The following is a 14,041-nucleotide window of genomic DNA, read 5'->3' on the forward strand; positions in this document are numbered from 1 at the left end:
CCCTACACCCCAAATGAGGGCTTTCCAAAGGGTGGGAGAGTGGAAAAGAAAAACAGCCAAGGAATTTAGAATAGTCGTGTATTTCTCTCTTGCCCATCTTCACTCCTTACACACACACAGCCTGATAATAAATTTTTATAATCAAGAATAAAGTAAGAAGAAACTATGTGTACAAATTCCCTCAGAATGAATGAAGAAACTGAAAGAATTATTACTGCTAAACCTGAATCTTTAAAAATACTCTCTGTACAAAGTATTTCCTAAGTTCCTAATTTTTAAAGTTACGGTATTAAGATAATTTCATTTTCTATATATTGCAGACTATATGCCATGTATTTGCATGCAACTCCCAGGAGCTAAATGATAATAAATGTATAGGGATAGTAAGTTCATTTCCCAACACATCTCCTGCCGCCCCTTGGAAAGGGGAGTTTCCTTTATGTCTGCAGTTTCAGCATTAGGTCTCTGTCTCTGCACAAGAAAGAGTATTTAAGTCTTTTTCTTGTTTTCAAATTTTAATTGTCAATAATTGAACAAGTTAAAGAAAAATGCATAAAAGATTATTATCTTTACATGCAGCACAGCTCTCTTCAACGGCAGATATGTCACGACTCAAAAGTAAAGAACTGAGCAATTTATATTTTCTTCATTGTAAAGAAGCAACGAGAAGCAACAACAGTTCTGTTCAATGGACAAGTTACTACTGCAAAACTTATTTTAATCCCCCCAGCTTTCTGGAAAATGTTGAATATCTTACATCAAATATAACTTTGTTTTTCTTTATTTTCTGACCATTTAATACCCTTCTGATTTCTGGTGTCTTTCCCCTCTCCTTCATTATCTCCATTAGTTCAAATACACATATCAGAGCACACGTAACTAGGACAAATGAAAAGTATATTTTACTGTCAATTCACTACCCTTTTCTCAAACGTGTAAATATCCTGGTTATATCATCTGTCATTACATAAAGTCTAGTTATTCACGTGACAGCAAGATATGATCATATCAAATTATAAATTATGTTGTACTAACTGTGGAAATACCACACTAGAATTACGCAAGTCTGGACTTGTTTTCCAGCAGCCTATTATACTGCATTGCAGATGGCTACCTGGTCCAGGAAAGCACCTTTGCAGTCGCTGAACATTATACGATATATTGCCTTTGGTAGTGAAGTTGGTGTAAGTTCCTTCTTACTATCTCACTCTTGGTTACTAGTTCTGCTACCACAGCGTATCTTACTGCTTAGCTGGTGGGCAGCCCAAATTCGAGATGAGTAACACTAGTTAGGGATGTGAACTTCTTCAACAGGCTAGCGTATCACCTAAGCATACAATATTCTTTTGCTTGCTTTCAGTCTGTGGCAGCTGACTCCAAGTTGTCTGACTATTGCTACAATCCAGAAACAATTTCTCCCCAACAGACCTTAAAACTAAAGAAATAGGGATGTTGTGGCTGCTGCATTTGGTGCTTCTGAGCACAGAAATAGAAGCCCTTGAGGACAGTGTTCTGTTTGGTACATAGTTTGGTCACTACCACACACAATGTGATGAATCTATAGGAAGAGGAAAGAAAGAAAAAAAAAAAAAAACAAAGGAAAATCCCTGAAGAGTCGTGAGGACGAGCAATGACAGACTAAAGAACCTCTCTCCTGAGAGTTTTGAACACTTTAAGATTACAGTGGCAAAGTTACTTTGCTGAAATGCTGTTCCCTGATTTGCTATCATACCATCTCCATGCATAAATGAAAACCATGCATGACCACAGCCAAGGGGAAACCTGAGTGTGCATAATCAGCTGGGGAAATGCTAGGGAAGGTCTTATGCCAGCAGCAAAGTAGAAGACATCATCTCACGTCCCAAGGAAGAGCACCAAGCAAAAAGTCCTGAGGAGATGCCAGAAAAGCTGCAGACCAGAAAACGCAAGCCATCTAGGACTAAATAAACACAGAAGTCTCAGTGAGAAGTCTACCTGCAACACATCAACTGCTGTGCAGTGGCGTACCGACCCCATAGGTGACAATTTGCACGTATACCTATCATGGTTGATGTATAAATGTACACTTCTGGAACCAGTGTCAGATCAGAGATATGGACAATTTCTCTTCCGATACATTTACATCAATGTAGTTTTCTTAACCAATCCCCATCTCCTGAGATGAACTGATCAAACAGGTACAGATGACACCTAAACAGTAAAGAAACTACCCTGAATTTAGAAACAGCTTGTCTATTCATTTGTCTATTCACTATTCTAGACTATTATGTCAATAGCACTGCAGGGAGAAGGGGGTCATTTTAAATCATAAAAAGCTAGCAAAGTAATTTGATACTATTTCGAATAAGAAATGGTAACAAAATTTACAAACTTGTAAAATCTAACTTGCAAACAATGCTGTAATAAATTATTTGCACTCAGGTATCCAGTGGCTGTACTTAGTTATTATAAAGCGCTACAGATGTTTATGCAGTATCTTTTACCCAAAGATTTAACTGCTTTACCAACTGTTGATAAAAGCATTTGAGGGGCCCACTGAACTGCAGCTATACATGCAGCTCCACCACTAAAATAGACGGATGGTAAAAATACTCCTGACTGGAATATCTTTTCCAGTTCAGTCTTGTGAAGTGCCATAATAGATATGAATGCAGTAACAGCAATTACAATTAATACTTCTGCTTTTGCAGAGATCCAAGTAATTCCAGCAATAATATGCTTCATTATGAGATGTCAGGCCTAAATGTTTTTATCTGTATTATCTAGAAACCAAAAGTAGGCAGTTAGACTGAAATCAGATAATATGACAAATCCTGAAAATGACATTTTTTGATCCTCTGATTAAAAGTGATAGGCAATTGATTGCTACTGTCATAACTGAATGAAAATTGAATTTTCTCTTATAATATTAAAATTAATTGGTTAATAGGGGTTTTATTCATATCAAGTGACAGAAGGTATCAGGCTAACCTGTGACAACATTCTAGAAAGCTGAAGGAGCCAACAAACATTCCTATTATGAAAATAAAACTGACTTAAATGAGCAAAGAGTCTATACCTTATACACCAATGTAGTCAGTAAACATTAACATTCCCAAGAAGATAAAATATATTCAATACTATATGCAAATAATAGTTAATGTCATAGGCATGAAAAACATTCAAAAACATCTGTTAAAGAGACATAGGGTGAACACATTAACCCTGTTATGAAATAGTTACAATCTGTCTGCATTGTTAGCACCAAGACAGTATTTGAGGATGACTTCTGACAAAGTTCCTCTTGGAAGACACGTTAACAGATTTTAGTGATGGATGAAAGACAAAGTACTCCTGAACCAAAAACCAAACGAGGTGAGCTGTAACAGAATGAGACTCTATATCCAGCTTTTCTGTTCACCTACATGAGCTTCAAACAATGAAATCTCAGTCTGACTAGAATCTTGTGTCTAAGTATGCAGGTGAAAGAGCTATTCATTTCCACACGCGATATAGTAAGCCCAAAGGAAAAAAGAGCAACATTCTCCTAGATTAAAAATACCAACAGAAAGCAAGCTGTAAACTTAGATAATAAGCATAAATTAAATTAGGAATGTTTTATATAAATAAAAAAATATATATTAAGCACATTAAGTTGAAGAAGGCTGTGTAGGTAAAAACCTCAGTTCTGGCCAATCCCACTTACTAGCAACACTGAGGAGATACTAAGAGATCTGCCTGTCCATTGTTTCTTCAAATTATTTGTATTTTTTTGTTATTGCTTTTAGGTCCTCAGTACGTAATGAAGACAAGTAGAAAACAAGCACTTTTAAGAGCTGGAATAATATCCTTCCAAACACATTTATGACTTTGTTTTCAATTACTGTTGAATAGTTTAGGAATGTTAAAGTAACTTTCATTTTTAAAGAGCGTGCAGACTTATGTGATAGAATTCTCTGGAGGCATGTGAGAAAAAGCATTAATGACAATGTCAAATTAATAACCTCCCCTCCACACATCCATTGTCAGTGTCAGCAAGTACTATATTCTGAATACAAAGCAAAGGTACCAAGGAGATTGCTATGCTCTTTGCCTCTTAAAAACAAGCAAACACGATTCATAAAGCACTAGTAAAGTTCATTTTCCTACAAAGATATGTATTTATGGAAATATATAATTTGCCAGTAGTCACAACTCATAATCACGATTAGTAAACTGCCTGTTGAACAGCATGTTCAATAACTTACAGTTCAAACCCTGATATCACCAAATCTGCCTTAAAATTACAATACATCGGTAGGTTTCACTCAACAGTTGTTACAATGTTATTAAAACATCTTTAGAAATATTTCATATAGAATTTTAGTCCCTTACACTTTACTTTTATTAGTGAAATTTTAGGAAAAGTTTATTTTGAAAAGAATCCTAGAAAAGCAAGTATTTTTTTAAGACAGATATGATGTAATTTTTAGATTGATGCTATCTAATCAAATCCTTACTTGTCTACTCCAGAAAATGGACACCGTGTGTCAGATAACAAGTTTTTCTGAAAGAATGCACAGCATTTTCAGGGCTGGGTTTCAGAAAGATTAGCTCTATCAACAGTGCAGTTGTCCAATGGTTCACAGGTGTTTCACAAGAATTTCAATGGAAACTGGGGTATTTATTTACACATTCCACTGCTGCACTGGAAACCCAAACACAGCAGCTTTGAGCATGATATAAAGCTAACAAACAGTTTATCATTTGCATTAAATGATATGGAGACAATAAACCAAAATAATGCATACACACAGACTTTTTCAATCTTTAAATTATTTTAATGCCCCTTTAACAGAGAAGTCTTCTTTGGCTGAAGAGACTGGCAGTCAGATATAATTCCATTACAACATTAATAATAATAAAAAACCCAAACTGACTCTGGCTTTCACAACTGGTTTCCATTACTTCTGAAATTCATACCAAAAACAGCTTTGACAAAACAATTTCGTTTCACACTACAAAGGAGGTTATGGTTTACACAATCTACGTAATTGCTACATTAGCTGTAATGAATAGCAGACAGAAGTGACATAAAGGGCAGAAGCTGTCTTGGAAAAATCTAAGTTATTAAGAAATTACTTAAGATTTAACAGCGCCTCAATGCAGGATTGTTTTCACAGTACAGTGCTTGTATCGCTAGTGAACCTGATGACCGTAACTAACATTGACATCAGATATCCTTATTTTATACCATATTTCATCGTAGCTCTACAAAGACTTGCAGGTTAGCCCCATTCTACAGATATAGAAAGGCTTTGGCACAGAATGGCTTGTTCAGTCACTCAGAAAGGTAGCAGCACAACATCAACAGAAACAGCTCACCCAGTCTCACTCCACAGCTTTTTGGTTATTTTTCTAAAGTCATCACAGAGAACCCATACCAGCTGTACCCAGAAATCATGATACTGAAAAAGCATTTAGTATCTTCTCCATTTCACAACATTTTTTTGTTGGGAAGACTGCTGATATTCCCTCCAGGCCACAGGAAAATTATTTTGGAAATAAATCCACTAATTATCTTTCAAGTGCACTGCTAGACAGAAACAGCAGACACAAATTTTTGCAGATGTACCTACAGGGAAGCAGGACCACTCAAACAACTTGTCCCATACACACTGAAAAATTTCTGCAAGTATGAGCATCATCAGAAGAACTGGAAGTTACAGCATGCAGGAGATAAACACAAAAGCTGTAAGACCAGAGGGACTTAAGACATACAAGGAGGCTGAATTTTCCCACATTAGACCTGCCAAACAGAGTGCATACACTCTAGGTCACAGAACATGATAATGGCAGCATCCTCTCAGGGCTATCACAGGGGACCGATCAACCCCCATTTTCTGGGGGTGAAACCCAACAAGACGAGTCAATGGGAAGGGCTCTCCAGAGCACCTTACAGAACAAAGGGGGCTGCTGCCAACTGGGGCCTGGAACTCATAAGGTGCTAGAGGAGCATATGGAGAAACAATAAGGCTTATAAGGAGATTTTTAAAGGAAAAGAAAAAAACGAAGACAGGCAAAAGGGATGGATGCGATTGCGAGAAGGATGAGATGTCATCCAAAGGGACCTGGAAAAGCTGGAGAGGTGAGCCCGTGTCAACCTCATGAGGTTCAACACGGCCAAGTGCAAGGTCCTGCACCTGGGACGGGGCAACCCCCAATATCAATACAGGCTGGGGGATGAAGGGATTGAGAGTAGTCCTGCAGAGAAGGACTTGGGGGTACCGGTAGATGAAAAGCTGGACATGAGCCAGCAATGTACGCTTGCAGCCCAGAAAGCCAACCGTATCCTGGGCTGCATCAAAAGAAGCGTAGCCAGCAGGTCGAGGGAGGTGATTCTGCCCCTCTGCTCTGCTCTGGTGAGACCTCATCTGGAGTACTGCGTCCAGCTCTGGGGCCCTCAGCACAAGAAGGATATGGACCTGTTGGAGCGGGCCCAGAAGAGGGCCACAAAAATGATCCGAGGGCTGGAGCACCTCTCCTGTGAGGCCAGGCTGAGAGAGTTGGGGTTGTTCAGCCTGGAGAAGAGAAGGCTGCAAGGAGACCTTATTGCAACCTTCCAATACTTAAAGGGGGCCTACAGGAAGGATGGGGAGAATCTTTTTAGCAAGGCCTGTTGTGACAGGACAAGGAGTAATGGTTTTAAACTAAAGGAGGGGAGATTTAGACTGGATATAAGGAAGAAATTTTTTACAATGAGGGTAGTGAAGCACTGGAACAGGTTGCCCAGAGAGGTGGTAGAGGCCCCATCCCTGGCAACATTGAAGGTCAGGTTGGACGGGGCTCTGAGCACCCTGATCTGGTTAAAGCTGTCCCTGCTCACTGCAGGGGGGTTGGGCTAGATGACCTCTAAACGTCCCTTCCAACCCAAAGCATTCTATGATTCTATGAAGGTGGTTCAGGAAGGAACAAACACAGGAAAATATAGGGCAAAAAGGGGCCAGCTTTACATAGATGACTGGTGAGTACACTTGTCCAGCAATGCTCTGCACCCTATTGCCACAGTCTGTCCCATCTTCTTATTAAACTACACTTCTAAATATTTTCCTGGGTGAAGAGACTCTATTCTGCCTGCATAAGCGTGTGTGGAAGTGTACATGCCAGCAGCTGGACCTGGACCACACATGGGTCCTAGGGCCCAGGTACGTGGTGTGCCAGCAAGCCGAGAGGCCAGAGCCCATGCCTACTGCCTGGGTACATACAACAGTGTGTGACCGCTGGCATACACCGAGCTGGACTAGCTGGCAAGTAGGGTAAGAGGCTTGGGTGACAAGTATCAGAGCGGCCATGAGTCCGGACCACATACTGGAGAGACCAGAGGGTCTGAGATTTGGCTACTGGAGGGACCAGGAAGTCCAAGCGAGTTACTGGAGAGACCAGGATATCTTGAGGTTGGCTACTGGTAAGTCTAGCTACCAGAGAAATACGTTCATACGTATGCATCTCTTGTGCACAAGGCAGCTGGGAGACCAGTGGACCCAGGAGCCAGCTACTAAGTAGACCAAGTGTCTAAGACCAGTTACTGGAAGGACCTATAGTGTGTTTACCTGTGGGAGCACAGGTCTGAGTACCAGCAACTGGACTGGAAGCTGTGGGCCTTTGTGGTTCACATGCCCACATGCCAGCTGCTGGGGTGTTCAACAAATCAAGGAGCCTGCTACTGAATAGACTGTGTAAGATCAGTTACTGGAGGGATCTATATTCTCTGTGTGTGTACATCTGTAAATAGATACATGTATATTAATTTTCCACAAACGGGCTTTTACCCTGATCAGCTAGAGAGGGGAACAGGATGTGTCCATTGGTGTTGCTTGTGTTTGCATGAGTGCTGTGTTCTCTGTCTGTGCTGGCCTATGCTACCAGCCATGTGTATATGTATATATGTATTGTACATACGCGTGCCTATTGGGAATACATGCTCAGCCTCGCTATTGGTTGGACCTTGCAACGTGGAGCTATGGCAACTTTGCTTCTGTCGGGCTTCCAGATTTAGCAGCTCTTATCACAAACAAAATTAAATATAACTTTGTTAAAGCGTTCAGAATTATAATTCCAACCATTATGGAATCAAGGTGATAAGCAGTCGTTAAATGCTCTGTGTAATGAGTCTGGAGTTTTAAAAAAGTATTATCAATTAAACAAACCCTAAAACAAAGAGAAAGATCATTACCAATGTAACTAATTATGAGGAAACAACAGTGAATTAACTGTAAGACAGATGTTGAAATGCCTGAGCTGGCTCCAAGAGGAGTGATTTTCATCCAGCAATGTTAGTTCAGGTGCAATGCTTTCAAGATGCGCTGGGCTCCTGAGCTTGTACACCTGCAGTCACATAACACAGAATGTCCCTGCACTGTGTCTGTGGTCACAGCACATGAAGAGTGGGAAACGAAGACACTCAACCCCACAGAGTCGTTCAGGTCCACCAAAGAGCATTTGCTACAGTTCGGACACTTCAGTATCTTTGCAGTGCTTACTACCTAGCTTTTCGGAGTAATACTCATTACCCAGGGTAACAAATGAGTAAGTCCACACACATGAATGAATAGAGCCAGTTCTGCTCTGATGCTACACTTGAGTTAGCAGCCCATCCTTGAGTGCCCACTGGAGACACTGAGGAAAGCAGCTCACATCTTGCACTGAAGAAACCCTCATGAATTCTGAAAAATGTGAATCCGCTCAGACCAATTAGCATTCTCTGCATGAGGCCAACAAGGTCTCCAAATTACAACGCTTTTCCATTATTTAGGGTACCCGACTCAGTCTGGATACTATTCTGGATCAAGTGAGTTGACTGTAGTAGTCTTCTGGAAGACACACACCTGAATAGCGGCACTACCAAATTGGCTTCTATAATGCCAACTTTTTTTCCTTTCTATTTAAAAATAATCATTTAGTATTTGTTTCTTTCACTCTCTACCCAGTAGAACACCAAATAATGCCACCATTGCATGACTCTTATATTTGTATTTCCTTAAAGTTTAGTAAGTAGCATGTCACTCATAAGCTTTAAAATTCTCTTGTGATACACAGCAATAAATAAGAAAGAACATCTTACCAGCTCTGGGCATATTTAGTGTTTTCATTTCCACCTTGCTACACTTGTTAACGCTGAAACATGCTTTTGTAGTCTTTACTTTTCCAGTTGACTCCACAGACTGTGTAAAATTTGCATTTTGATTCTGGCCATATATCTTAGAAAGCAATGAAGCAGTTCCCTCTTTCTCATCTATCTGCAAAAGAGAAACAAGTTCACAATAGCATCTCTTTCATGCAGTTGAAGAGAAATGGAGAAAAGAGCAAAAGAAGTGATCTTAATAGATGCTAATTGTCATTATCAAACTATCTACATAAATACATACATCCTTACACAAATATAAGCATCCCAATGTTCACCACAAAAAGTGCACGCACACAATACCAAACACCACTTGTGGAAGTAGTTTATGAATTGAATTTAATAGAAGTCTTCTGTAAATAGAATCAATAAAAATTGTGATGCTTTTTTTGGTTGATATTAAAGGTTTCAGGAAAGTTCCTTGCAGCAAAACTGCAACTTGATGTACTGGCATTTCATTACTAAGTATCTTGGTTTCCTAACTGCTTTTGGCAAAGCATTCCAAATATTTGAATCCAACAAAGCCCACACCAAGATGCAATCCATACCTCAGCTACACTGAGAATTGTATTTGGGCTCATTACTGATTACTTTTATTTATTTGAAAAACATTTTTCTGCATCCACTTCACAAGAGTGAGAGAAACCTACTTGAGAAGCAAGATCAAATGTCATGAGAGCAAAGGTATCAAAATCTATTCTGAACAGACTGATTATTTAAGCAGAGATTGAGTGTGGTGAGCTCAGTTGCTATCTTTTAGTAACAACAGCGTACAAACAAATATACTTTTTAGGGCACTGTTCAGTTTACCTCCTTTAATTTAATTTCTTGGTCCATCTCCTTAGTTCTGTTCTCGAGACAAACTGTGATACTTTTTCCTGGTGGTATAAACCTTGGCTTTTTGGCTACATTTCCTAGCACTTGACTTGGAGCTGCTGATCGCCTCATATTTAGCTGTACTGCTCTGGAAGGTGGCGAGGAACTAGGAAGCAGATAAAGACAACTGTAGTCAGAATAGTCTTTAAATATAAAAATGTATCCATAGATAACAATATAAGCACTATTTTAAAGCAAAAGAAAAGACAGCATAAAATGTTTTCAAATAACAATCTTAATTCACAAGCATAATACAACTTAAGAAAAATTAGTATCGTTGCAATGCATTGTTTAAGTACTAAGAAAGATCCACTACAGCAAATTCTGCAGTTGAACAGTTCCTTTTCCATTCGAAAAGCCAATGATGGAGTTCTCAATAGCAAGAAACGCTCTGGAGATGCGCAATGTAGGGCTGCTTAGCAAACTTACACCAGTTTATAAAAAGAAAGACAATTTGAAACAGAACTACCTATTCTGAACACTTGAAATATAATTTTGAAAAGCCCTTTATTAGTGCACAATGAACAATGAATGCTGAAGGTATGTTTCACATCTAGGTGCAATATTTTGCAATAAACAATTATATTGGTCATTCAGATTCACTGTCATAGGATTAGAATTCAGCAGAAAATTATCTCAAAATTAGAGTGGAGATTATCACTCCATGTTATGTCCACTTGAACAGTGGAAGGAATGTATTAGAGGTTTTTCGTCAAAATATAAGACCATTATTGTCCTAAACAACCTCAGGACAAAACCAAACATACACCAATGTTAATATGACAAAGCATACTTGCAACCAAGAAAAACAAACAAGTATAATAACAAGTATAATAGAATAACAAGTTATAATCTTAATAATTCAAAGTAGTAGAAACAAAACAAGAAAATTCAATTCCAATAGAATAACCCAGCAGCTAGAATGATGAAGACAAGCACAGTACAGCAGTTATGGAACATACTTTGATTTAATTATCCAGTCGTACATGGACTGTTTATTTTAATTAATCCCCCCAACTATCAGGTAAAAATAAACCATAACAGAGATTGCAAACACAAACTTCTCTACCTCTCTACCATCTTGAAAGCATGTTTGTGTCCTGTTGCAACAGCCAGTGTGTTTCTGCACTTGTTTGACGCTACCCTGCACTCCAGTGGCTTACTAGAGCACAACAACATTTCTTTCCAAGATTTGCACAGTAGTAACAGAATACTGTTAGAATACTTCGCAAACATGCAGTCACTAAGGTGAGTATTGCTATCTCCTTCATATCCGAACAATTAGCATATAGATGATGCTTTTACTAGATGTAAACCTTAATGGCAAAATGGCCTGAACTGTTGTCACTTCCATGGTGGCTGTTATTAAAAATAGAAGGAAAGAGGTTTCTTAACTGTGTCAACAGCAGTTCACATAAGTTAAGCCAGCTCAACAACAGTGTTAGCATATGAGGGAACTGGGGTTGTTTAGCCTGGAGAAAAGGAGGCTGAGGGGAGACTTTACCGCTCTCTACAACTACCTGAAAGGAGGTTGCAACGAGGTAGGTGTCAATCTCCTCTCCCAGATAACAAGTGATAAGACAAGAGGAAATGGCCTCAAGTTGCACCGGGGGAGGTTTAGATTGGGTATTAGGAAAAACAGTTTCACGGAAAGGGTGTCAAGCATTGGAACAGGCTGCCCAAGGAAGTGGTTGAGTCCCCATCCCTGGAGGTATTTAAAAGATGTGTAGATGTGGTGCTTAGGGACATGGTTTAGTGGTGGACTTGGCAGTGTTAGGCTAATGGTTGGACTCTATGAGCTTAAGGGTCTTTTCCAACCTAAATAATTCTATGAACTTTAGTTAACCCTATGCAATAAGGGAGTAGCTTGGTCATTGTAAGTAGGAGTACCTGCAGTGTAAACAACTTATAGTCACTGGGAAAACTGCAAAGGTGTCAAGAACCTTCCAGAGGAGCAGACAGTGAGTGCCAGTTGCTGACCACAGCCAGCTCCAGGTGCCATGTGAATTTGAACAAGTTTTCTACCCAATCCTATAATGCCCGGTGGCACTTGGGAAGACAACCCAGAACACCCCACCTACATGTGGACTATGCATAGCATGGCTGAACTGCTACATTAACTCTGCCCACTTCACTTCTAGAGCTTGTCACGTCTGCCGTGGAACAGGAAAGTTACGCAATTCATAAATTGCATGTATCTGTGATTAAAATGTTTTGGTTTCTAAATCCATTTGGACTTTGCACTGTCATTTGGTCTTAAACCACAAAACCAGACTCATTAAGAGATTTTCAAATTATTAGGAAATGTAAAGATATGACCCTTGATAACTCAGTAACTCCACTGCCGTTAAATTTAAGAACATGTAAGAATATTACCCGTATTACCTACTTGCAAGTACAAAAACCATTAGGGGGCTGTGTTTTTTAAAATGTAATATTGCTTCCAGCAATACATCTCTCTCTGTGTCTTCAAAATTTAAGCTTTTATAAAATATAATAAAAATATAAAATACAGAAAATAATAAATAAAATGTTTATATTTTGTATCTTTACAGTACCATACAGAAAAAAAGGCCATTATGGATGTGTAACAACTGACTGATGCTAGATCTTTTAGATGGGATCAGAGTAGGTGTAGCTAGGGTAAGGAGCAGCTCCACATTACAACTAAATCAACTGACAAGCAAATACGCCCGTTTCTCTAAGACAGCCACCACTACATTGAATCACCCTGTACTTGCAGTACCGTTAGGTACAGTTGCAGGGAAACAGCTGGAGGTAATGAGAAAAGCACTGCTCCTGCCTTTTATTAGCAACCTAGCTTGACCAAATTAAATGTACCATGAAACCACATCCTAAGGCGTCTCATGAATGCATCTGGTTTTGCAAGCATTGAGTTTTTCTCCTTAAAGGTATCTTAACGGCTGCGTTAAAACGAAACACACACACAGGGAATATTTCAAACGTTTACCCGTACAACTCAACGCAGTCTGCGTGGGGCCCCGTTAAAGGCAGTTATATTAGCCGCTTTAGCAGAAGTTTAGCAGGCTACCGTCCCGAGCGTTTGAAGAGACATTCCCGGCAGAGATGACCAGGCTAAAGGGGTTTTGTCGGCAACGGCAAAGATGCGACACAAGGATTAACTTTTACTCAAACTGCAGGCAGCGAGTGCATCGCCTCAGATATCAGTATTAGCGAAAAAACACCTCAGATGAGTAATAAGGATTTGGAGCAGGTCCAGAAAGCAGCGCTATTCAAATCGCTGTTCCCCCGGCCCACCCCGCCTCAGCCGCCCGGTAACGGCCGCGGGGAGGGGGGAGGGGGTGTCCCTGCGGGCAAGTACAGGGGCTGGGAGCGCCCAGCCGCCTCTCTCCGCCCGCCATCCCCGCGAGGAGAAGCCGGCGGCCCTTTCCGCTCAGCGACCCGCCGCCCGCCCCGGGCCGTACCTCAGCCGCCGGCTCGGCACTCAATTGTCCCGCCGCCGGCTCCCGTCAGCCCGCCGGCCGCCCCGCGCATGCGCCCCCCCCCCCCCGGGGCGGTGCTTCCCGCCAAGCGCGCCGTGCGCGGGGGGCGGGAAACCCCAACTGGGCATGCCCGACCCCTTCCGCCCCGCAGCCAGGGCGGCGCGCCTGCGCACTGCCACCCCGCGGGGCGCGGCCGGCGCCGTCGGCAGTGGCGCATGCGCGAGGCCCTTGTGCCACACACAGCATGGCGGCGGGGCCACGCTCCCGCGGCGTGCCGCGCGGCCGTCGAGCGAGAGCGGCCGCAAAAGTAACCGCCATTTTGCGACAGCAGCGGCGGCGGCGGGCGGGGTGAGTGGGTGGTCGCGGCCGCCGTGAGGGCCGCGGGCGGGCAGCCTGAGGGCAGCCGTGCTGAGGGGTGCAGCGGGACCGAAGTGGATGGCTGTGCGGAGCCGGGCCGTGGGGCGGGAGGCGGTGCGCGGGGACCTTAGCGTTTGTCTGGGGTCACTCGCCGCCGGCAGGCCTGGCGCTTGCAGCTTCAGCCCCTGTGCCGGCCTGGTGGTGG

At 41.5% G+C, this 14,041-nt stretch overlaps 1 protein-coding gene across 1 annotated transcript in view; it reads right to left on the bottom strand.

Moving 5' to 3' along the window:
* The window catches only part of RAD54B (RAD54 homolog B), a 65,119-nt gene extending 51,626 nt beyond the window's left edge, over positions 1 to 13,493 (bottom strand). Inside the window, exons 1-3 of the mRNA XM_075704542.1 lie at positions 13,462 to 13,493; positions 9,950 to 10,121; positions 9,080 to 9,254 (exon numbers count right to left, since the gene is read on the bottom strand). Of these exons, the coding sequence (XP_075560657.1) occupies positions 9,080 to 9,254; positions 9,950 to 10,087 (313 nt within the window). The 5' untranslated portion in view covers positions 10,088 to 10,121; positions 13,462 to 13,493. The remainder of the gene's footprint in view (positions 1 to 9,079; positions 9,255 to 9,949; positions 10,122 to 13,461) is intronic.
* Positions 13,494 to 14,041: the final 548 nt, after the last annotated feature.

The sequence above is a fragment of the Pelecanus crispus genome, chromosome 2 (genome assembly GCF_030463565.1).
Source record: "Pelecanus crispus isolate bPelCri1 chromosome 2, bPelCri1.pri, whole genome shotgun sequence".
Taxonomy (NCBI): Eukaryota; Metazoa; Chordata; class Aves; order Pelecaniformes; family Pelecanidae; genus Pelecanus; species Pelecanus crispus.